Source organism: Oryctolagus cuniculus, chromosome 5, assembly GCF_964237555.1.
Source record: "Oryctolagus cuniculus chromosome 5, mOryCun1.1, whole genome shotgun sequence".
NCBI classification, from domain to species: domain Eukaryota; kingdom Metazoa; phylum Chordata; class Mammalia; order Lagomorpha; family Leporidae; genus Oryctolagus; species Oryctolagus cuniculus.
Window position 1 is genome coordinate 74999641 of NC_091436.1, and position 23643 is coordinate 75023283.

At 39.8% G+C, this 23643-nt stretch overlaps 1 protein-coding gene across 5 annotated transcripts in view; it reads right to left on the reverse strand.

The window, feature by feature from the left end:
* KLHL32 (kelch like family member 32) overlaps window positions 1–23643 on the reverse strand; it is a 256551-nt gene that overhangs the window by 129053 nt on the left and 103855 nt on the right. For all 5 annotated transcript variants that reach the window (XM_051855442.2, XM_008263237.4, XM_017345291.3 and 2 more), the window contains one exon: window positions 1785–1892. In XM_051855442.2, the coding sequence (XP_051711402.1) occupies window positions 1785–1892 (108 nt within the window). The remainder of the gene's footprint in view (window positions 1–1784; window positions 1893–23643) is intronic.

Here is a 23643-nt window from a genome sequence, read left to right on the forward strand (position 1 = left end):
TGCTATGCCACAATGCCAGCCCCCTGCCTGCTTTAATTTTACAATGCATAAAATTTGGCTGGGCTGTCCTTGAATTTGTGGCCCATAACCTTTTTATAAATTTTTTAATTTATTTTTTAAGGAATATAAATTTAGTAAGTACAACCTTAGGAATATAGTTATTCTTCCCACCATACCCACTGTCCCACCCCTCCACTTCCTTCCTCTCCCCTTGCCAGTTCCATTCTCCATTAAGATTAATTTTCTATTAACATTGTACACAGAAGACCAACTCTATACTAAGTCAAGATTTCAACAATTTGCACACACACACACACACACACAACCATTTGAGCTAGTTTTGCAGTTAACTCTCAATACAACTCATTGAGGACAGAAGTCCTGCATGGGTAGTTAGTGCAGTGACTCCTGTTGTTAATAGTTAACACTCTTACGCCTTATAGTATGATGGGCTATTTTTCCTTTTCTTTTCACTATTTTCATTGCAGCTGCCAGAATTCCCTCAATTATCATATGGAACATATCCTGAACTCTACTAACATCAGAAGACAGTAGACAATATCATGTGTTTCTAGAGAAAATTTGGTGAAACGCTGAACTCCCATGCATTATTCCAGACCCAATACCACCTTCTCTGGGGGAATATTGTACTGATGGCCCCATGAACCCACAACCACCTGTCCCCATACTGTTTTATATTTTGCTTCCTTTACACTTCAATCCAAATGAGAATGTGTAATAACATATTTGCCTCTTTATCTCACCAGGATATGAACCTTTCAAGAGAGAAGAAGGTTTTTTTTTTTTTTTAAAGTATAGAAGATACTGAATCCAAGTTGGATGAAATGTAATCAAAGAACAAAATTTTACAAAAGTGGATAAATATCCAGTCTGTATATCGAGCTGATTTATTTGAGGAGTTCTCAAACATAGATGGATGCCCTTGGAAGATCCCTATGAATCCTGTCACAATTTTCGGGATGAATGAATTAGGATTTCAAACCATCACATTCTAACCTAAGTGTCTTAGACCCAGACTCTGAGGTATGTGTAGAGGATAGGATGCCATACACTGGACATTGCTTTTTGGAGCTTTAATTTCTTTTGTTTAATTTTTAAGAAACAAAAAGCCATGAATGAATCACTGAGCTGCAGTGGTAACAGTGAGAATTCAAGTTATCTGCAAAATTGTCCTTATAATAATTCTTTAGTATATTTTTTTATTTGACAGGCAGAGTTAGACAGAGAGAGAGACAGAGAGAAAGGACTTCCTTCCGCTGGTTCACCCCCCAAATGGCTGCTACAGCTGGCACGCTGAGCCAATCCGAAGCAAGGAGCCAGGTGCTTCTCCTGGTCTCCCAGGTGCAGGGCCCAAGCACTTGGGCTATCCTCCACTGCCTTCCCGGGCCACAGCAGAGAGCTGGACTGGAAGAGGAGCAACTGGGACTAGAACCTGGTGCCCATATGGGATGCCAGCGCCACAGGTGGAGGATTAAGCAAGTGAGCCATGGCGCCAGCCCCAGTTCTTTAGTATATTTTTAAAACATACCAGCAAGCACTGCGTTAAGATTAAAATACTGTGTATACTGGATCATATTAAAAATAAAATTGCTCTGCTTACTCTCTACCACTTCAGTTATAAAAATTAAGTAGAATGTGAACAATTTGCGGAACACCACAATGAGTAACAAGAACGATAACCCAATCTCATTCTGCAAGGTTAATCTCCTCTGTTTAGTTGTAGCTATGGTGTACGGGCTCTCAGACAGCATATGGAACCATACCTGTCCAGTGTATGCAAACTCCAGAGCCTGCTTCAAGCCAAGGCTGGTCACACCATGCAAATTCACTTCATCAGCTCCACTTTCCACCATACAAAGGCTGAACATTGCCTGAAATCGGGAAAGAAAGAAGAGAGGTAGAATCATGGGATTTAACAAGGAAGCAAGGAGAGGTCCTGCAGAATAGAGAAAACAAACACAAAAGTTTTCGGAGTTAGAGACGGATCTTGAGCTTTGAAATGCTTCTCCAAAACTTCATTCACACAAGTCACCAAGAGTCACTTTGATGTCCACACAGTTACAGTAATAATGCACACAGCAATGCTTTTCTCACGTGCACAGCCATATTGCAGGTGACGGTTTAGGCTCACTGAATTCATTCTCTCATCCTGTGGTCTCAGTGTTAGCAAGTAATGTACACTATCCTGACGTCATGGAAAGTGGCACTTTTGTCTCTTGATTTCTCTGACTTTATTCTGCCTCATTTACAGACACATGTTGTTCCTTTCATCTGCCTGGAACACACGTCCCATTCCTGTGACTCTCAAAGTGTGGCCCCTGGGCTGGCAACATCAGCATCATCTGGGAACTTGGGCGAGTGTACATTCTCAGGGCCTCACCCCGGACCCTCTGCACTGGAACCTCTGAATGAGACCCAACAGTCAACATTCTAACAGGTCCTCCAGGTGACTCTGATGCCTGCTAGAATTCGAAAGCCATTGCTAAGAGCAAACCAGTTTGCTCTCAATTATCCAAACTGAAACACCTGTTCTTCAATAAATGATAGCATTCAAATGAAAACTTGAAAATAAAAAAAAAAACACTTGCCAGGTTAAACAATTTAATTTTTTAAAAAACAACACACAAAATCTCATGTTAATTTGTACACCTTTAATAAGTTTAACAAATACAGAATACATCCAACTTCAGCTACTGTTGATGATATACACTATTTGAAAACCTGTTCTTCTGCACAGGGAAGAATCAACTTATCCAAGAGAGACCTGGCCTTTTCTCTTGACTTCTGGGAGGTAACCTCTAGGCCCTTGAAATATCCTATTTGATAGGAGTGTCCTTGTTTGCTCAGGGGCTGTAGCCACCAACAATTTAACCATGTGATTTGTGATGGAACTTTGCATTATACCCTATCAGTGGTGATATCCAGAGAAACTGGACACTAAACATATTAGTCCAAACTCCAGAAGAGGGTACAGACCAAAGGTCAGCCACACAGTCAATATGTGAATAGAGGAGCTCCTCAGGTTAGCAACCCTCTGTGCATATTGTCAAATATGGTGTCCAGGAGCAGGTAACACCATCTGTTACTCCATAGGTGGGAGGGAAGACAACCAGATCTGTCTGGTTCCCCTCGAAAAGTCTGCCCTGGTGTCTCTTCCTTTGGTTTGTACTGACAGATTTGTATCTCTTTTCTATAATAAACCATACCTGTGAGTACAAAGTTTTCAGTGGGTCTGGTGACTTTATAGGGAATAACAAACCTCAAGGTAGTATTAGGAACCCCCTGAACTTGCATCTGATGTTAAAAATGAGGAAAGTCTACAGAGATCATTCCTTCAGATTTTATAATTTGACTAACTTCATAGAAATATATTCCGTAGTCATAGAAAAACAAAAAAAGTCTCACTATTCTATGTGGTATTTATTTAAATCATGCTAAATTTTTTTATTTAAAAATGTGAATTTTTTTTGCCAATGTACCCATGTGTAGCAATTTATTTTAACAAATTTGGTTTTAATCTTTACGATTCCATATATTTTAAATTAATATGTATAGAATGAGCAGTATAAATTGATTGGTCCATTATTCACTGTAAAGATCCCCATTTCTGTCTCACTGCATTAGAGAGAGTTTTAAGGATTCATAATAAAGAGGATTCCTGGGTTGGTTGTTTTGGCCTGGTAGTTATGATACCACCTGAGATGCCTATAACCTGTATCTGAGTGCCTGGGTCTCAGTCCCAGGTCTACTCCTGATGGAGCTTCCTGCTAATGCACACCCTGGGAGGTAGTGATGGTGACTTAGGTAGTGGGGACCCTGCCATCTTTGTGGGAGACCTGGATTGAATTCCTGACTATTGGCTTCAGTCTGGCCTAGCCTTGGTTATTGTGAGTATTAGGGGAGTGAATCAGCAAATGGGAGCTCGTTTTCTCTCTCTCTCTCTGCCCCTCCAAATAAATTAAATAAATAAATAATTTTTAAAAGAAGAGGATTCTCTATGGTAACACAGTTTAAAGTTTTACTGTTAGAAATACAAAATTATTCCCTCCTACCTAAGAAATATTTTAAGGAATATTTTTAAATACTTACAATTTGAGAAAATAAAAATAACATTTAAAATATTCTAAATATTTTAGGAATATTTAATGTATAATATATGTGGTGGTATTTGATATATTAAAAGAAAATTTCAGAATATATTTAATTTTCAAAAACTTATCATGAATAAAATACAAAAAGCTCTGAATGTTCCTTTGGAGACAGCAATGGTCACATAGAAAAGTGCAGGAAACACTTTATTTGTGTTACCCTATCTCCTAAGGAATCTAGAAATCCTAGAAATCTCTTTGGCCACTGTATCCCCTTACAGGTGAAAGGAGAGCAGGACACCAACACAGACTCCAACTGATGCATCTTCCTGGAGCCCATGGCACCATAACCTCCACCCCCAGAACTGGAGCTGCCATACTACTCCACTCCTCCTTAGTACCCTAAACCCATCACCAACACACATACTCATACCATAGGTAAGCTGTCACTAGCCTCACACCTGACACCTAGCACTGCCTTGCACTCACTGGTTCCAGATGGTGCCTCAAGACCCCCAGAACGAATGTCCTTATGTGCCTCTCAGAATGGGTACCAGATGCAGCACTGCCGCGCACCTCATTTGGCTGACACATTTGCACTACAAGGCTGATCCTTCACCACTAAATCTGGTCCAAAGTGTCTTTAAGAGGTGACTGTTCCTTCAAATGTACAAAGACCAATATGAGGCTACATAGCACACAAACCATCAGGGGATTATTACACTGCAACAACACACCAATTTCCAAGAACTTACACCAGAGTAATGGGGATCTATGAACTGTCTGACAAAATAACTGGTTTAAGAAGCTACAAGAAAACACAGGGAGACAACTCAATGATGTCAAGAAAACAGTACATAAGAAAAATGAGAATTTAAACAGAGATGGAAGCATTCAAAAGAGAATGTAAACCAAAAGATGAAAAGGAACCGAATTTTAGAGCTGAAAATGAAAAGACTTAAATGAAAAATGAAACAGAGAGCTTCAACATAAGTTTCAAATAGGAGAAGCAGCCAGTGAATCTGAAGACTAGTCATTTAAAATTATCCAGTAGAAGAGGAAAAAAGAATGAAAATAAGTAAAGAAAGCCTATGGGCTTATGGAACATCATCAAGCAAACCAATATCCACATAATGAAAGCCCCAGAAGTAGAAGAAAATCAGAAAAAAAAAAAGAAATGAATAATTTGGACTAATTACTGAAAGAAAAATTACTGAAACATCTCATTCAGGGGAAGAAATAGAAAAACAGATTCAAAAAGCCGAAAGGACTCTGAACAAGTTGACCAAAGCAAATATATTTACCCCCAAACACATTATAATTAAATTGGCAAAAGTTAAAAGAGAGTTTTGAAAGTATCAAGAACAGAGTGTCTCATGATGTATATAGAAATAAAAGTATCAGTGGATTTCTCAGCAGAAAACTCACAGGCCAAGAAAAAATGGGATGATACATGCAAAGTCCTGAAAGAAAATAACCTGCCAATCAAGAATACTATATCTGGCCGGCGCCGCGGCTCACTAGGCTAATTCTCCGCCTTGTGGCGCCGGCACACCGGGTTCTAGTCCCAATCGGGGCGCCGGATTCTTTCTCGGTTGCCCCTCTTCCAGGCCAGCTCTCTGCTGTGGCCAGGGAAGGCAGTGGAGGATGGCCCAAGTGCTTGGGCCCTGCACCCCATGGGAGACCAGGAGAAGCACCTGGCTCCTGGCTTCGGATCAGCGTGGTGCGCCAGCCGCAGCGCGCCAGCCAACGGCAAAAGGAAGACCTTTCTCTCTCTCTCTCTTTCTCACTGTCCACTGTGCCTGTCAAAAAAAAAAAAACAAAAACAAAAAAACAAAAAAACAAAAAAAAAAAAAAAAACAATGAGATAGAGTCTTTCCCAGACAAACAGGAGTTGAGGTTGTCTTCCACCACTAGATCTACCTTATATGAAATGTTTAGGGACGGGAGTTGTGGTGTAGTGGTTTAAGCCTCTGCCTGTCATGCTGACATCCCATATAGGCACAAGTTTATGTCCTGGCTGCTCCATTTCCTATCCAGCTCCCTGCTAATGCACGTGGGAAATCAGCTAAAGATGCCCCAAGTGCTTGGGTCCTACCATCCATATGGAAGACCTCAGAAGCAGCTCCTGGCTTCTGGTTTTGGTTTGGCCCAGCCCTGGCCACTGCGGTCATTTTGGGAGTGAACCAACAGATGGAAGCTCCCTCTTTCTCTGTGTCTCTTCCTCTCTCTGTAATTTGACTTTCAAATAAATAAATAAATAATTTTTTTAAAAGAAATGGTTAAGGGAATTCTTCAAATTCAAACAAAAATACAAAACAATAATGTTAAAACATTAAAGCATAATTTCACTGGTAAAGGTAAATACATAAACAAATACATAATAATGTAGTAGTGTAATTGTGGAGTGTAAATTCCTTTTAACTCTAATATAGAAGTGAAAAGGCAAACATTTATTAATGTATATACAATGTAAAAAGAAATAAACTCTGACTATAGGAACACAAAATGTGGGCAAGGAAGTAAAAGCACAGAGTTTTTGTGTGCAGTTGATATTAATTTGTTATCAACTTAGACTACAAAATATTTTATGCAGGCCTCAATATTATCACAGAGGGAAAAACACTTATAATAGATATAAAAAAGATAAATAGAAAAGATTCAAAGCCAACCATTACAAAAAAAGAGCAAATAACAAAAGGAATGCAACAACAAAAAAGGAAACCATCTCTATTCAATATAGTATGAAAATTCTAGCCCAAGCAATTAAATGAGAAAAAGATATAAAACACATATAAGGAAGAAGTAAAATCATCCACTTTAAGGTGACAAGATTATATGTAGAAAATCCTAGACTCAACTACAGCAATAAAAAAAAAAACTATCACTTATAAAAGAGTTTAGAAAAGTTGTAGAATTAAAAATCAACATTCAAAAGTTTAATAAGGTTGTAGGATTACATAAAACATACAAAGTCAATGGCATTTCAATAACAAGTAATAAACAATCCCATAGCAACAAAAATAATAAAATACTTAGGAATATATTTAAACAAAGACATGAAAGATTTATACACTGAAATACAAAACATTGATAGAATAAAGAATGTAGAGATAAATTGAAAGACATCTGATATTCATAAACTGATAAAAATTAATTAAAATATCCAAATCCCTATTAAAATTCCATGTGTCTTCCTCACTTAAATAGAAAAAAAATCCTGAAATTCAAATGGAGGGTCTGATGTTGTAGTGCATCAGATTAAGCCACTGCCTGTGATGCAAGCATCCCATGTAAGTACCAGTTCAAGTCCTGGCTGCCCCACTTCTGATCCAGCTCCCTGCTAATGTGCCTGGGAAAGAGATAGAAGATGGCCCAAGTGGTTGGGCCCCTGACACCCATGTGGGAGACCTGGATGGACTTCCAGGTTCCTGGCTTCAGCCTGGCCCACCCCTGGAGGTTGTGGCCCTTTGGGGAGTGATCCAGAGGATGGAAGATTCCTCTCTCTGTGTCTCTCCCTCTCTCTCTAATCTGCCTTTGGCTAAACCAATCTTAAAACTCAAATGAAGCCACAGAAAACCCTGAGTAGTCAAAGCAATCATGAGCAAGAAGGACAATTGTGGTGGAATAAGAAGGCCATGCCAAGATGGCCACTGGCAAGCGAGTGTCAGTTACTCAGGAATGGCTTTGAAACCCACCTGGCAATGGAGCCTGCCTGGCAACAGGCTGTGATTGGTTGGGGCATAGACCGCCCCTTGACCAGATTGGCTGGTCTTGGCTATATAAGATGTTGTTCCAACTGTAATAACGAGTCTGTGGGCTGCTCCCCTCAAGCCTGCTTTTACCCGACTCCCAAGGTCTGTGTGGTGACTCCAGGCCTCTTGCCCCCACCACGCTGCTCCTCTCAGAAACGAATCCACTGCAACATTGTTGAGAAATCAATGGCAACAGACGATGCTGGAAGAATCATGCTTGATTTCAAAACATTTTTCAAGGCTATAGTAATCAAAACAGTAAGGTTTTAGCATAAAAACAGACATATATATGGTCCATGCAACAGAACTGAGGACCCCAAAATAAATCTACCCATCTATGGCAACCATTCTTTAACAAGTGGGCCATGAACACACAATAGGGAAAGGACACCCTCTTTAATATGTGGTGTTAGAAAAAATGGAGAAGAATAAAAGAAGAATAAAATCAGATCCTGGTCTCACAACATATACAAAAATCATTTTTTCTAAAGATTTACTTATTTATTTGAAAGGTACAGGTACAGAGAAAGAGAGAGAGGGAGAGAGAGAGAGAGGTCTTCCATTTGTTAGCTCATCCCCCCCAAATGGCCAGTCCAAAGCCAGGAGTTTTTTCAGGGTTTCCCACATGAGTGTGGGGGTTCAAGTACCAGGGCCATCCTCCACTGCCTTCCCAAGCACACTAACAGGGAGCTGGATGTGAAGTGGAGCAGCCAGGACTCGAACTAGTGCCCATATAAGATGCCTGAGTTTCAAGAGGCAGCTTTACCTCCCACGCCACAATACCAGCCCCCAAAAATCATTTAAAAATATATTAAAGTCTTAAGGATAAATCTGAAACTATGCAGAAAAGTAGAAGAAAGTCTCCTTGACAATGATCTGGGCAATTATTTATTTTCAAAGATTTATTTATTTATTTGAAAGGCAGAATTACAGAGAGGCAGAGGCAGGGAGAGAGAAAGGGGGGTCTTCCATCCACTTGTTCACTCCCCAAACAGCCACAATGGTTGAAGGTGGTCCAATCCAAAGCCAGGAGCTAGAAGTTTCTTCCAGGTCTCCCACGCGGGTGCAGGGGCCCAAGCAGTTGGGCCATCTTATACTGCTTTCCCAGGCCATAGCAGAGAGCTGGATGGGAAGTGGGGCAGCTGGGACTTCAACTGGTGACCAAATGGGATGCAGGCACTTCCGGCAGCAGCTTTACCTGCTATACCACAGTGCTGGCCCAGCAATGCTTTTTTAGATATGACAACAAAAACACAGGCAACTGAAGCAAAAATAGACAAGTGAGAATGTGCCAAACTAAAAAGTTTCTTCATGGAAAATTACCGACATTAAAAAGCTAACCTAGGGGTGAGCATCTGGAGCAGTGCTTAAGCCTCTAGTTGGGACACCTGCATCCCACATGGCAGTGCTTATGTTCAAGTCCCAACTGGGATTTCAATTTCAGTTTCCTGATAATTAACGCCTTCGGGAGACAGCACTGGTAGCTCAAGTAGCGGGGTCCCTGCCTTCCATGTGGAAGACCCATATTCATTTCCAGGCTTCCGGCTTTTCCCTGGCCCAGCTCTGGCTGTTATGCACATCTGGGGTGTGATAGTGGTAAGAAGATCTCTATCTGCCTTTCAAATAAATAAAATAAAATTTTAAATTTAGAAAATAATAAAAGGTAATCTATGGAAGGGGACAAAATATTTGCAAATCATATATATTACAAGGGGTTAATATCCAAAATATATGAGAATATCATACAACTCAATAACAAAAAACCATGTAAGCCAAAAAATAAAAATCCCAAATAGCTGGATTAAAAAAATGGGTGAAGGGTTTGAATAGATGTATCTCCAAAGAAGATATACAAGTAGTCAACAGGTGTATGAAAATGTGCTCAGTATCACATATCATCAGGGAAAAGCAAATCAAAACTACAAAATCACCACACACCTGTTAGACTCACTATTATCAAAAATATGTAAGTTTTGGTGTACATGTGGAGAAAAGGGAATGCTTGTTCATTGTTACTGGGAATGTAAACCAGTATAGTCATTATGGGAAATAGTATAGAGGTGGCTCAAAAAATTAAAAATAGAACTACCTTATGAATCAGCGATCCCATCTATGGGTATAAATGAAAAAGAAATGAAATCAGTATCTCAAGGAGACAGCTACACTCCCACATTTATGGCAAGATATGGAAGTGAACTAAATGTTCATCAATGGATGCGTATATAAAGAAAATGTCATTAATATCACATATATATGTATATACATATTTTAAAATATATTTTATTTATTTATTTGAAAGGTAGAATTACAGAGAGACAGAAGCAGAGAGAGAAAGAGGTTGGGACCGGCATGGTGGCTCACTTGGTTAATCCTCCACCTGCGGCGCTGGCATCCCATATGGGCAACGGTTCTAGTCCCAGCTTCTCCTCTTCCAGTCCAGCTCTCTGCTGTGGCCCAGGAAGGCAGTGGAGGATGGCCCAAGTGCTTGGGCTCCTGCACCCGCATGGGAGACCAGGGGGAAGCACCTGGCTCCTGGCTTCAGATCGGCGCAGTGCTGGCCATTTAGGGAGTGAGCCAACAGAAGGAACACCTTTCTCTCTGTTTCTCTCTCTCTCACTGTCTATAACTCTCCACCTGTCAAATAAATAAAAAAATTTTAAAAAAGAAAGAGGCCTTCCATCTGTTGGTTCACTCCCCAAACTGCTGCAACGGCTGGAGCTACACCCATCTGGAGCCAGGAGCCAGGAGCTTTTTCCAGGTCTCCCATGTGGGTGTACTAGCCCAATAACTTGGGCCATATTCTACTGCTTTCCAATCAACTCTCTGCTTAGCCCACTATACCACAGGGCCAGCCCCTATGTATACATTTAAGGGCATTTTCAAAAAGTCACTGGAAAAAGAAAAGATATTGTATATTCTTCTATGAATATTTTGAAGATTAATATATATACATATATATATATAAAGTAATGTTATTCAGCCTTAAAAAACAAAAATAAATTCTGTCTGTTGCAAGATGGATCAATCTGGTAAATATTGTGCTCAGTGAAATAAGCCAGACACAGAATGCCAGATACTGGATAATCTCACTTATATATGAAATCTAAAATAGTCAGACTTGTGTGCCAGGGACTGGGTGGAGTGGGGGGAGGGACGTGTTGATCAAAGACCACCATTTCAGTTATGCACGATGAATAAGTTCTGGAGATCCGATGTACACCAATGTGACCGCAGTTAACAATTCCATACTGTATATTTAAATTTTGCTAGGAGAGTAGATTTTTTTTTATTCAGTGAATAGATTTTCCCCCTTACATTCTGTTTTTTAAACTTTTATTGAATAAATATAAATTTCCAAAGTACAGCTTTTGGATTACAGTGGCTCCCCACCCCCATAACCTCCCTCCCACCAGCAACCCTCCCATCTCCAGCTCCCTCTCCCATCTCATTCACATCAAGATTTATTTTCAATTATCTTCACATACTGAAGATCAATTTAGTATATACTAAGTAAAGATTTCAACAGTTTGCACCCACACAAAAACACAAAGTGTAAAATACTGTTTGAATACTAGTTATAGCGTTAATTCACATAGTACAACACATTAAGGACAGAGATCCTACATGGGGAGTAAGTGCACAGTGACTCCTGTTGTTGATTTAACAATTTGACACTCTTGTTTATGGCATCAGTTATCACCCGAGGCTCTTGTCGTGAGCTGCCAAGGCTACAGAAGCCTTTTGAGTTCACCAACTCTGATCTTATTTAGACAAGGCCATAGTAAAAGTGGAAGTTCTCTCCTCCCTTCAGAGAAAGGTACCTCCTTCTTTGATGGCCCGTTCTTTCTGCTGGGATCTCACTTGCAGAGATCTTTCATTTAGGTATTATTTTTTCTTTTCTTTTTTTTTTTCCCCCCAGAGTGTCTTGGCTTTCCATGCCTAAAATACTCTCATGGGCTTTTTAGCCAGATTCAAATGCCTTAAGGGCTGATTCTGAGGCCAGAGTGCTGTTTAGGACATCTGTCATTCTATGAGTCTGTTGTGTATGCTGCTTCCCATGTTGGATCGTTCTCTCCCTTTTTGATTCTATCAGTTAGTATTAGCAGACACTAGTCTTGTTTATGTGGTCCCTTTGACTCTTAGACCTATCAGTGTGATCAATTGTGAACTGAAACTGATCACTTGGACTAGTGAGATGGCATTGGTACATGCCACCTTGATGGGATTGAATTGGAATTCCCTGGCACGTTTCTAACTTAGGAGAGTAGATTTTTAAGTATTCTTAGTCCAAAAAATAAATAGATGAACAATGAAAGAAAAGAGAAAGCTATAACTATGTGAGGTTATAGATATGCTAATTAGCTTAATTTTGATGATTATTTTACAATGCACATATTTATGAAAACCTCAAACTGTACACTTTCAATGTATATAAAATTGTATTTGTCAATTATACACAAATAAAATGAAAGGAAAGAGCTCTGGACCTTTTTTCCTTAAGATGCATCCACTTATTTGAAAGGCAGAGTTACAGAGAAAGAGGGACAGAGAATTTCCATCTGCTGGTTCACTCACCAAAAGGCCACAATGGCCAGGGCTTCTGGGCCAGGAAGAAGTTAGAAGCCAGGAGTTTCATCCAGGTCTCCCTTGTGGGCAGCAGGGAGCCAACTTGGACCATATACCCCAGCTTTCCCATGGAGCTAGATTGGAAGTAGAGCAGCCAGGTCTCAGATCAGCACCCATATGGGATTCTGGCATACAGACAACAGCTTAACCCACTGAACCACAATGCCAGCCCCAAAAGCCCTGGATTTGAAGTCACAAAATCCTCAGCATGGGTAGAGCACAATGAGTAAGGGCACATCTATAACCAAACATTTCTGAGTTTGAATACACACAAGAGACTGTGGGCAAGCACTCTACCTCTCAGTGAGTGAGTCAGTTTTCTTTTTTTTTTTTTTTTTTTTTTTTTTTTTTTTTTTTTTTTTTTTTTGACAGGCAGAGTGGACAGTGAGAGAGAGAGACAGAGAGAGAAAGGTCTTCCTTTGCCGTTGGTTCACCCTCCAATGGCCGCCGCTGCAGCCGGCGCACCGCGCTGATCCTGGCAGGAGCCAGGAGCCAGGTGCTTTTCCTGGTCTCCCATGGGGTGCAGGGCCCAAGCACCTGGGCCATCCTCCACTGCACTCCCTGGCCATAGCAGAGAGCTGGCCTGGAAGAGGGGCAACCGGGACAGAATCCGGCGCCCCAACCGGGACTAGAACCCGGTGTGCCGGCGCCGCAAGGTGGAGGATTAGCCTATTGAGCCACGGCGCCGGCTCAATGAGTCAGTTTTCTTATCTGAAAAACTCCAAAAATTGTACCCACTTCATGAGCTGGTTTGACTATTATAGATAGTACATTTAAAGGCTTTACTACAATGCCCAACTTATGGAAAGCTTGTAGAAAAACTTATTTTCTGTGATAAAAATGAAATAGAATGAAGTTTCTTTCATGTATCCTTGGTTAAAAGGATTGATACTTTAAGAGAAATACCCAGTTACTGGTTTTTTTTTTTTTTTTTGGTGGTGTGTCAAGTGTAGTTATAGATTTTAAAAGATGCTGAGAAAAAATCAACTTTGGGTTAAATGGAGTCTGATTATGTGTATGTAGAAGAATGAAATTTCAAAATTAAAAGCAAAAACTCAATCTTCCAATTTGTATAATTCTGAATTTCTGATTTTTTTTTCTCCTTGTGATCATTTCAAAAAGAACCTGAAATAAATTTCAGCTTTTCAATTTCTGCTTTCTGTTATATAGATGGATGGCTTTTTAATATTCCATATACCAATTTCTTTGTTTAGATCTCCCAAGTTGCAGTTGTACCCAGTGCAGTGACCAGCTGATTCAATCCACCCCATACACAAAGCAAGACAGAAAGCGTTCAAATTGTGGATGAATGATCTGGGTTAATGAAATGGAAAAACTTTCTGAGAGCAAAGGTTGAAATACAGAACAGGCTGCCAAAGGAGTTTTGAAAATTTGCTTTCCTAAGGTCTTTTAAAAGTAACCAGGGTGATGCTGTTATAAAACAGAGATCCTCAATCAGAGCATTGTGAGCCACTGAACTTGAAGCCTGCCTAGTAGGTGGGGAGAGAACACTATTCCTTCAATAATCTACAGCTATGTTTGTACATGTTGTATAAACAATGAAAAACCACCAAATGGGTAATTGCTTTATATCAGTGCAATTAAGTTTGTCTAAGCTATAATACAGTCACATGTCACTTAATGACAAGGATATGTTTTGAGAACATGACATTAGGCAGTTTTATCATTTTGCAAACATCATACAGGATGCTCAAAAAACCTAGATGGTATAAACCAATCACTCAATGAGCCTCCTGACGCAATCAGAAGAGCAGTAAACATAAGACATATGAGGCAGCTGAGAGTGTTAACACAGCATACTGTTTTATAGTAACTTTTTTCTTAAAGATTTATTTATTTTTTGAAAGACAGAATTAGAGGCCGGGGGAGGGGGAGTCATCCATCTGCTGGTTCACTCCCCCAAACGGCCACACTGGCCAAAGGCAGGAGCTAGGAGATTCTTCTGGGTCTCCCATGTGGGTGCAGGGGCCCAAGGACTTGAGCCACCCTCCACTGCTTTATCCAGGCACATTAGCAGGAAGCTGGATCAGAAGTAGAGCAGCTGTATCTCAAACCAGTGCCCATATGGGATACTGGCACTGTGGGAGGTGGCTTTACTTATTATGCCATAGTGCTAGCCCCTTATAGTAACTTTTTAAATCTATGGAGTAAGTACTAAATAACAATAAAAGTATAGTATACTATAGTTCACCATGGCACATAAATCAGTAACATAGCTGTTTATTATCAAATATTATATCTTGTCCTTAACTATATGCTAAACATTTATACAACCTACACTGTAAGTAAATGTGTTTACATCGCTGTCACCACAAACATATGAGAAATGCTTGTGCTTTGACAGGATGGCTATGACATCACTAGACGAGAAGAATTCTTCAGCTGTACTGTAATCCTGTGGGGCCACTGTCATGCAAGCAGTCTGTCATTGACTGAAACGTTATTCTGCTATTCATGATTGTAGAGGGAATGGAAATGTAACCTATTTATACAGGTATTGTATGGATCATTACAAGAACATGTATCACATGCATATTTCGGACAGTTGGCTTTTTAAAATGTGTGCCTAGGGTGATTACTGATGCCATAAACAAGAGTGTCAATTTGTTAAGTCAACAACAGGAGTCACTGTGCACTTACTCCTCATGTAGGATCTTTGTCCTTAGTGTGCTGTACATTGAGATTTAATGCTATAACTAGTACTCAAACAGTATTTTTCACTTTATGTTTCTGTGTGGGAGCAAACTGTTGAAATCTTTACTTAATGTATGCTAAACTGATCTTCTGTATATAAAGAGAATCGAAAATGAATCTTGATGTGAATGGAAGGGGAGAGGGAGTGGGAAAGGGGAGGGTCGCAGGTGGGAGGAAAGTTATGGGGGGGGGAAGCCATTGTAATCCATATTCTGTACTTTGGAAATTTATATTCATTAAATAAAAGTTTAAAAAAATGTGTTGCTTTTTTAATATTTGGAACAATGCAAGAAGATATATATGACTCCAATTCTGGTTCTGTAACCTACTACTGGTCAGGTGGGCAATTTAACTTGAATACCTGACGTTTGGTTAATCTATTAACTTCTCTTGGCCTAAGCTCCTTCCCTGTAAAACGGGGATAATACCAATTTCCAGAGTAGTCTTAAAGTTTAGGTAAAATGCTCATTGCCCCATGTCAGCAGGAAGTAGCTCTAAAGATTATCATCCCTCTACTCCTCCTGGACTTTTGGGACTAATGTAATCCCATACAACTCTTGCTTTATAAAAAATAAAAGGGGGAATGTTAGTAAAATGGTGCAGTCTTATCTACGGTAGGATCTATACCCCTGAGGCCATCCTAGGCTGTAGCCCCCATCGCCATTGCTGGAAGCCAGGTGGCCACATGGCCCAACCACCAGTGTCAGCTCCATCCCCATCCTAATGGGATTCACTGCTCCTACTTCCCTGCCCGCCCCCAGCAAAGTTTTAAGAAGACCTGTTCCTGAACATGTGGCTCTCTTTCTCTCCATCTCCTGATCTCTCGCTCGCTTGCTCGCTCGCTCGCTCTCGCTCTCACTCTCTGTCTCTCTCATTCCTCTCTTATGCTCTTCTCTCTCTTCTTCCTTCTTCACCCCTCCCCTCTGGTCTGTTGGGTTTCTTTCAATAAACCTCTTCCCTTAAAAAAAAAAGTTTAGGTACAATGATGCACAAGTTAAGCATAATACTTGGTACACAGTATTATGCTAAATAAACAAACTGTTATGATAATCCAGGTTGACTGTTCTACTTTCCAAGGTCCCACCTTGTTACCAGCTGAAATGAGAGCGGACAAATGGCCCAGACCACTCAACTCCTGCCGAAATCTATTCTTTTCATAGATTGTCTTAATGATGATCCCATTCTAAATTCCCATCTCTGCTGCATACTCCTACACCCCAACTTTATGGGATGATCTATTCACAAAAATAATCAGCACAATTTCTACAAACACAGGTCTTCCATTATGATATCTTACTGTCTTAGTAGTTTAACACCATAGTTTAATGCTTATCATAGCTTTAAAAAATTAGTTAACAAAGATAAAAAAGGAACTGTTAAATCAAGGTCCATCAAGAAACTCCACAACATCAAAACAAACAGCCCACTTAAGAGACGGGCCAAGGACCTCAATAGTCATTTTTCAAAAGAGGAAATCCAAATGGCCAACAGGCACATGAAAAAATGTTCAAGATCACTAGCCATCAGGGAAATGCAAATCAAAACCACAATGAGGTTTCACCTCACCCCGGTTAGAATGGCTCACATGCAGAAATCTACCAACAATAGATGCTGGCGAGGATGTGGGGAAAAAGGGACACTAACCCACTGTTGGTGGGAATGCAAATTGGTTAAGCCACTATGGAAGTCAGTCTGGAGATTCCTCAGAAACCTGAAGATAACCCTACCGTTCGACCCAGCCATCCCACTCCTTGGAATTTACCCAAAGGAAATTAAATTGGCAAACAAAAAAGCTGTCTCCACATTAATGTTTATTGCAGCTCAATTCACAATAGCTAAGACCTGAAACCAACCCAAATGCCCATCAACAGTAGACTGGATAAAGAAATTATGGGACATGTACTCTATAGAATACTATACCGCAGTAAGAAACAACGAAATCCGGTCATTTGCAACAAGATAGAGGAAGCTGGAAAACATTATGCTGAGTGAATTAAGCCAGTGCCAAAGGGACAAATACCATATGTTCTCCCTGATCAGCGACAACTAACTGAGCACCAAAGGGGAAACTTGTTGAAGTGAAATAGACATTATGAGAAACAGTGACTTGATCAGCCCTCGTCCTGACTGTTGATGTACAATGTAATACTTTATCCCTTTTAGTATTTTTTTTTGTTCTAGTACTATTGGTTGAACTCTGTAATTAACACAAAATTATACTTAGGTGTTTAAATTTTAACTAAAAGTGATCCCTGTTAAATAAAAGAGTGGGAATAAGAGAGGGAGGAGATGTACAATCTGGGACATGCTCAATCGGACTTGCCCCAAATGGTGGAGTTAGAAACGTGCCAGGGGATTCCAATTCAATCCCATCAAGGTGGCATGTACCAATGCCATCTCACTAGTCAAAGTGATCAATTTCAGTTCACAATTGATCACACTGATAGGTCTAAGAGTCAAAGGGATCACATAAACAAGACTAGTGTCTGCTAATACTAACTTATAGAATCAAAAAGGGAGAGAACGATCCAACATGGGAAGCGGGATACACAGCAGACTCATAGAATGACAGATGTCCTAAATAGCACTCTGGCCTCAGAATCAGCCCTTAAGGCATGCGGATCCGGCTGAAGAGCCCACGAGAGTATTTCAGGCATGGAAAGCCAAGACACTCTGGAAAAAAAAAAAAAAAAAAAAAAAGAAAGAAGACCTAAATGAAAGATCTCTTCAAGTGCGATCCCAGTGGAAAGAATGGGTCATCAAAGAAGGAGGTACCTTTCTCTGAAGGGAGGAGAGAACTTCCACTTTGACTATGACCCTGTCAGAATAAGATCAAAGTTGGCGAACTCAAAAGGCTTCCATAACCTTGACAACTCACGACTAGAGCCTAGGGAGATTACTGATGCCATAAACAAGAATGTCAAATTGTAAAGTCAACAACAGGAGTCACTATGTACTTACTTCTCATGTGGGATCTGTCCTTAATGTGTTGTCCAATGTGAAGTAATGCTATAACTAGTACTGAAACAGTATTTTTACACATTGTGTTTCTGTGTGGGTGCAAACTGATGAAATCTTTACTTAATGTATACTGAATTGATCTTCTGTATATGAAGATAATTGAAAATGAATCTTGATGTGAATGGAATGGGAGAGGGAGTGGGAGATGGGAGGGGTACGAGTGGGAGGGAAATTATGGGGGGGGAGCCATGTAATCCATAAACTGTACTTTGGAAATTTATATTTACTAAATAAATAAATAACAGAAAAAAAATCAAAGTCCATTTCTCAGTTTAATAAATTTTCAAAGCCCCTAAATTAGGAAAAGCATCATTAAACACCACCAACATAAGAAGAACCTGTTCATTGGGCACAGTGAAACACCAGCTACCCAGCTAGCTTGCCCAGGATGATAAAATGTCAATGACCTGCTAAGCCCACAGGGAAGGGCAAAGCCTCCTTTGGTGTAAAAGGGGTAAGAAGATGGTGCTATCTTTTAGCATTACATTTATTGAAAAGGTAAACTCTAAGCTCCACGAAGCTGGGCATCAGAACTTCCCTACTCACTGTAGTACCCATAGACATTAGCATGCCTGACATGGATTCAACAAATGGAGGTGAATGAATGAATGAATACATCAGCGAGTTCTTAAAAAACTCTTGCGCAGATAATGTCCAGTTGTTTTACATTAGTGCTATAAACAAAAAGAATTAGTTCTACATAAGCAAGTGCTTTTGCTTGAAAGGTGTGTTTGGCACTGAAATATAGAATCATGAAGCTAAAGAGAAAGAGCATCCACCTTAAGCTAAATGCTTCAGAAATACAAGTGAGCCCAAAGCCAGACATCCAAAGCCAGACATTTAGAAAAGGAATTTTTAAATAGAACACATGGCAATGTCCTCCATCAAGCCTCAACACTCTGCCAAGCCTGGGATAAGGCTCTGTGTAGAAATATGAAAGCATTGCAGACCCTTGCCTGGTTCACATTTTTATTTTTTATTTTTTTTTTTGGAAGAGGCTTGGTCAGGCTGTGATTTACGGTTGTCACAGCTCACTCTTGGCTGATAATCTGCTGCCACCACCACAAATCTTTCTAATTGAAAACCCAGTGTGTGAGAATATAACACAGCATTAAGTGCCTACCACACAGGGAGTTGTGGATTTATGGTGTGTTATTGCCTCTATTTCACAGAAAAATGACATGATAGAGTCTTTAAATCACAGTACATGTGCTTGTTTTCTAGGGTCTCTTTAGTTTTCATGCACCCACAAGATGAGCCACACTCACATTTAGGTTGGTACATTGTGCCACAACACCTGCTGGCAGGACTTCTGCTGCAGCTTCAAAAAGAAGTACGATAGCAGATGGCAGACTTTCCTGGGCACTGAAAGCTGGTGAAACACACCTGGTAGTGCCCGTGCAGCCTTGGGGTTACACTGGATGTGGCAAGTTATACTGGTTGTGGCAAGAAATTAATATGAATTTCCATTTTAACCAGGAATCCAAATAACCTTCCAGGTGAAATAATTGAATCTGGGGACACAATCCACCCTTACCTTGTAAGGCAGTTAAATGAAAGCAGACATGTTTAAAGAAGTTCAATGAAACGAGCAATTTGCAATGCTTGCAGCAGTTCCAGCTTGGTCCCTCACATCTTCTGTGAGTTCAGTGTAACATAATTAGTGATGTTCACAGTGCTCACGAGGTTGGCACTAGCTTCAGAATCAACAAAGACTACATTTTGCTCAATTTAGTGTGAATAATGATTGTCCTTTATTGCATTTTGGTAATATCTCACATACAGACTGGCCAGTGACTTTCAGCGAAAGACTGTTCAATTAACCTCAGTGTCCCCCTTCCCTTCCATTAGGGAGAAGGGGGCCCTGACACAGTTCAAGTGGACTAGGATCCTCCTTTATCTCACAAATGCAGAAGGAACTCAATCCATCCAGGGAGCTTAATGGACTGCAAGGATGGAGATGTTTGGTTGTTGGGGGTTTTCTCCTATACATTTAGAGCTATTTTAATTTTTTCTCAAACAATATAATAATACTCAAGGAATAAAATATCACAGAACAAACTAAAGCTGTAAAATTATATTAATGTAAATAAAAAATTAGGTAGCAAAACTTATTATCTCTAAATTATTAATTTTCTTTCCTCTTTCTTATTTTAACATTTTATTTCAGAATAGTTTTAAATTTAGAAAAAAATTATGAGGTAGTAAGACAAAGAGTTCCCAATAACCCCTTTCTCCCTTCCCCTATTATTAACATCTCATATTAGTATATTTGTGACATGAGTGAACCATAGCCAGATTCCATTTTTTTTTTTAATTAAAACTGCTTTTATCTCTGCTACCCTTCCTGGACTCTCGTAATCAGTATTCTGTGTTTTGATTGAGGTTGATCTTACATGGTTCTACTTGAATTTTAGGATGGCTTTTACTAATTCTGTAAAGATTTTCATTGAAATTTTACAGGGATTGCATTGATTCTGTAGATTGTTTCATGCGGCACAGACATTTTAACAATATTAACTCTTCCTATCCGTGAGGAAGGAATATCTTTCCACTTCTGCGTGTCATTGATGATTGCTTTCATCAATATTTTATAATTTTGTTGTAGAGGTCTTTCACTTCTTTGGCTAAATTTATTCATAAATATTCATAAAACCTATTGTGAGTAGAATTTATTTCTTAATTGTTCTTTCATCTTACCCATATAAAATAAAGAAAAATCTGCATTGCATGCTAAAAAATTATGCCATATATTGATTTTCCCACCATCTTCAAACAATATGTAGTTTGTTTATTACAGGCTGTAGCTGCATTTCACAGCTTGGTTCTTGGCATAGCTGCTTCCTAAATTAACCACACAGTGATAAGGAGCCCTTCAAAACCAGCCTCACTATGTTTTATCCTATGTCCCTTTAGAATTCTCTTCTTCCTAGGTGTGGCCATGTTTTAATTATCTGAGCCTTCTGGAGAATAAAAGAACAGAATGGAGAAAAGATGAAAATCAAATTATTTTGTTTCCTAGCTAACACTAGGGTGCTGCTTACCCCAAAGCTGGGTTAGCCCCAAAAGGCACGTATTTTTTTTTAACTTTTATTTAATGAATATAAATTTCCAAAGTACAGCTTATGGATTACAATGGCTCCCCCCTATAACTTCCCTCCCACCCGCAACCCTCCCCTTTCCCACTCCCTCTCCCCCTCCCTTCACATCAAGATTCATTTTCAAATCTCTTTATATACAGAAGATCAGTTTAGCATACATTAAGTAAAGATTTCAACAGTTTGCACCCACATAGAAACACAAAGTGAAAAATACTGTTTGAGTACTAGTTATAGCATTAAATCACAATGTACAGCACATTAAGGACAGAGATCCTACATGGGGAGTAAGTGCACAGTGACTCCTGTTGTTGACTTAACAAATTGACACTCTTGTTTATGGCCTCAGTAATCACCCCAGGCTCTTGTCAGGAGTTGCCAAGTCTATGGAAGCCTTTTGAGTTCACCGACTCTGATCATATTTAGACAAGGTCTTAGTCAAAATGGAAGTTCTCTCCTCCCTTCAGAGAAAGGTACCTCCTTCTTTGATGACCTGTTCTTTCCACTGGGATCTCACTCGCGGAGATCTTTCATTTACTGTATCTGAGGGGTGGCTAGGCCAGGGCATCACAAACTCTCCGTGGTAAGCCGCCAGCTTTATTTTCAGTTATTTGCCAATGAATATGTTGTAAAATATCATAAAATTAAATTACTAAAAATCAAAGAGATGTTAGAATCAGCAGATGTAAAATTGCTTTGTTATATTGTCATTAACATTCCAGAACCACTTGGTTTCTGTGCTGTTTCTTCACAACTTGGTGTCTAACAACCTAGAACTTTTCTTTCCTGCCTACCTATGTTTCCTCATTGAATCCCCACTGAGTTATAATTTAAGATATTGGCCATAGAGTATCCTTTAGTTTGCCTGATGTGAAAGGCACGTATTTTGTCAGTTACTAGGCATTCTGGAAAACGGCATCCACAAATTTGACTTCAGCTATCAATCACTCTCACTTTCCTTGACTTTTGCTGATTGCTGTTTCCCTTACTATTTATTATATAATGGTATCACCTGAGTATGGGATCCCAGTACTTTACAGCCCACCATGTAAGGAGTCCATTCTTTCATCTTTCATTTGCCTCTTCAAGATATTTGGGGATCACACTTAGATTCTTGCTTATTTAATATATTTGATAAGCCATTATTGAATAAAAGGCCCTTTCCTGTGTAAAGAAAACATTCGTCTGTCTTCACAGGGCACCATCTTCTTAGGGCTTCCTGATGGTGATAATACCTGGATTTCCTGTATTTTTGACAGCTGACCCAAGACAGAATTTGGGGTCTGCATGCAGAAGTGACCGAGTAGATGAGATAAGGACTCAGAATCAAGAAAAGTAAGTATGAGGAAATGAAATGCTTTGGAGTACACATTTTTTTCCTTAAAAGTTGAAAACCTAGAGAAAGGAAGAGATGACGCGACTAATGGAGCAGAGTGGGGGATTCTATAGTGAGGAAAGTAACGTAGGAATTCAGGGAAACTTCTGTAGAACACAGAAAAGGCTCTTACGTGGTTTACCAAAGCTGTGCTGGGTATGTTTACAATCACAACTAAACCCCACCTTCTCTCCTGTAAATGGAATACTGGAATTTAAAAACTGGAAGGTGCTTTGCAAATCACTGGACTCTTGCTATGGTGTTATTCCTGGGTCAGCAGTTATTGGTATCACCGAGGAATTAGTTTGAAATGCAGACACTTGGATGCCATCCCACACCTACTGGATGGGAAGCTGAATTCTAATAAGATCAACAGGTGAACCACATGCATGTATGTAAATATTTAAGAAGTACCACTGTAATCAATCCTTCACCCCTGGTAGTACTTCTTGCATGTTTGAATTTGAAGTAGTGAGACACCAAACATCTTGTACGCCAGGCTGTCCATCTGGAGAAGTATTAGTAAACCCTTCAGATACTCAATCATAGCCACCTTCCTAACAACTTTGTCCCATTGGTCCTAGTAGGAGTTCAGTAAGTTCACTCTCTTTTCCGCTTACCAGCTATTCAGATATCTGGTAACGGCTCCTAAGTCTCCTCAGGGAAAGGGCATCGAATCCGAATTCTCTGAGTCATAAAATGTGAGCACTTGAAGTTAATACCAGAAATCCTGTAGCCTGAGCAGAAGGCTTAAGTCCAAATCCTAGCTAGGGAGGACTGATGCCCACGTTTGAAGGGGCACAGGCAAATACTGCTCAGGCAATAAGAGGATAGGACCTGGTCTTTGAAAGTGCAACTCATCCAGTATTCTTGGATGGTGGCAGCTGTAAGAGCCTTCAAGCAACTCCTTCATACCACTTTTTTAATCTGAACTAATCTGGTTG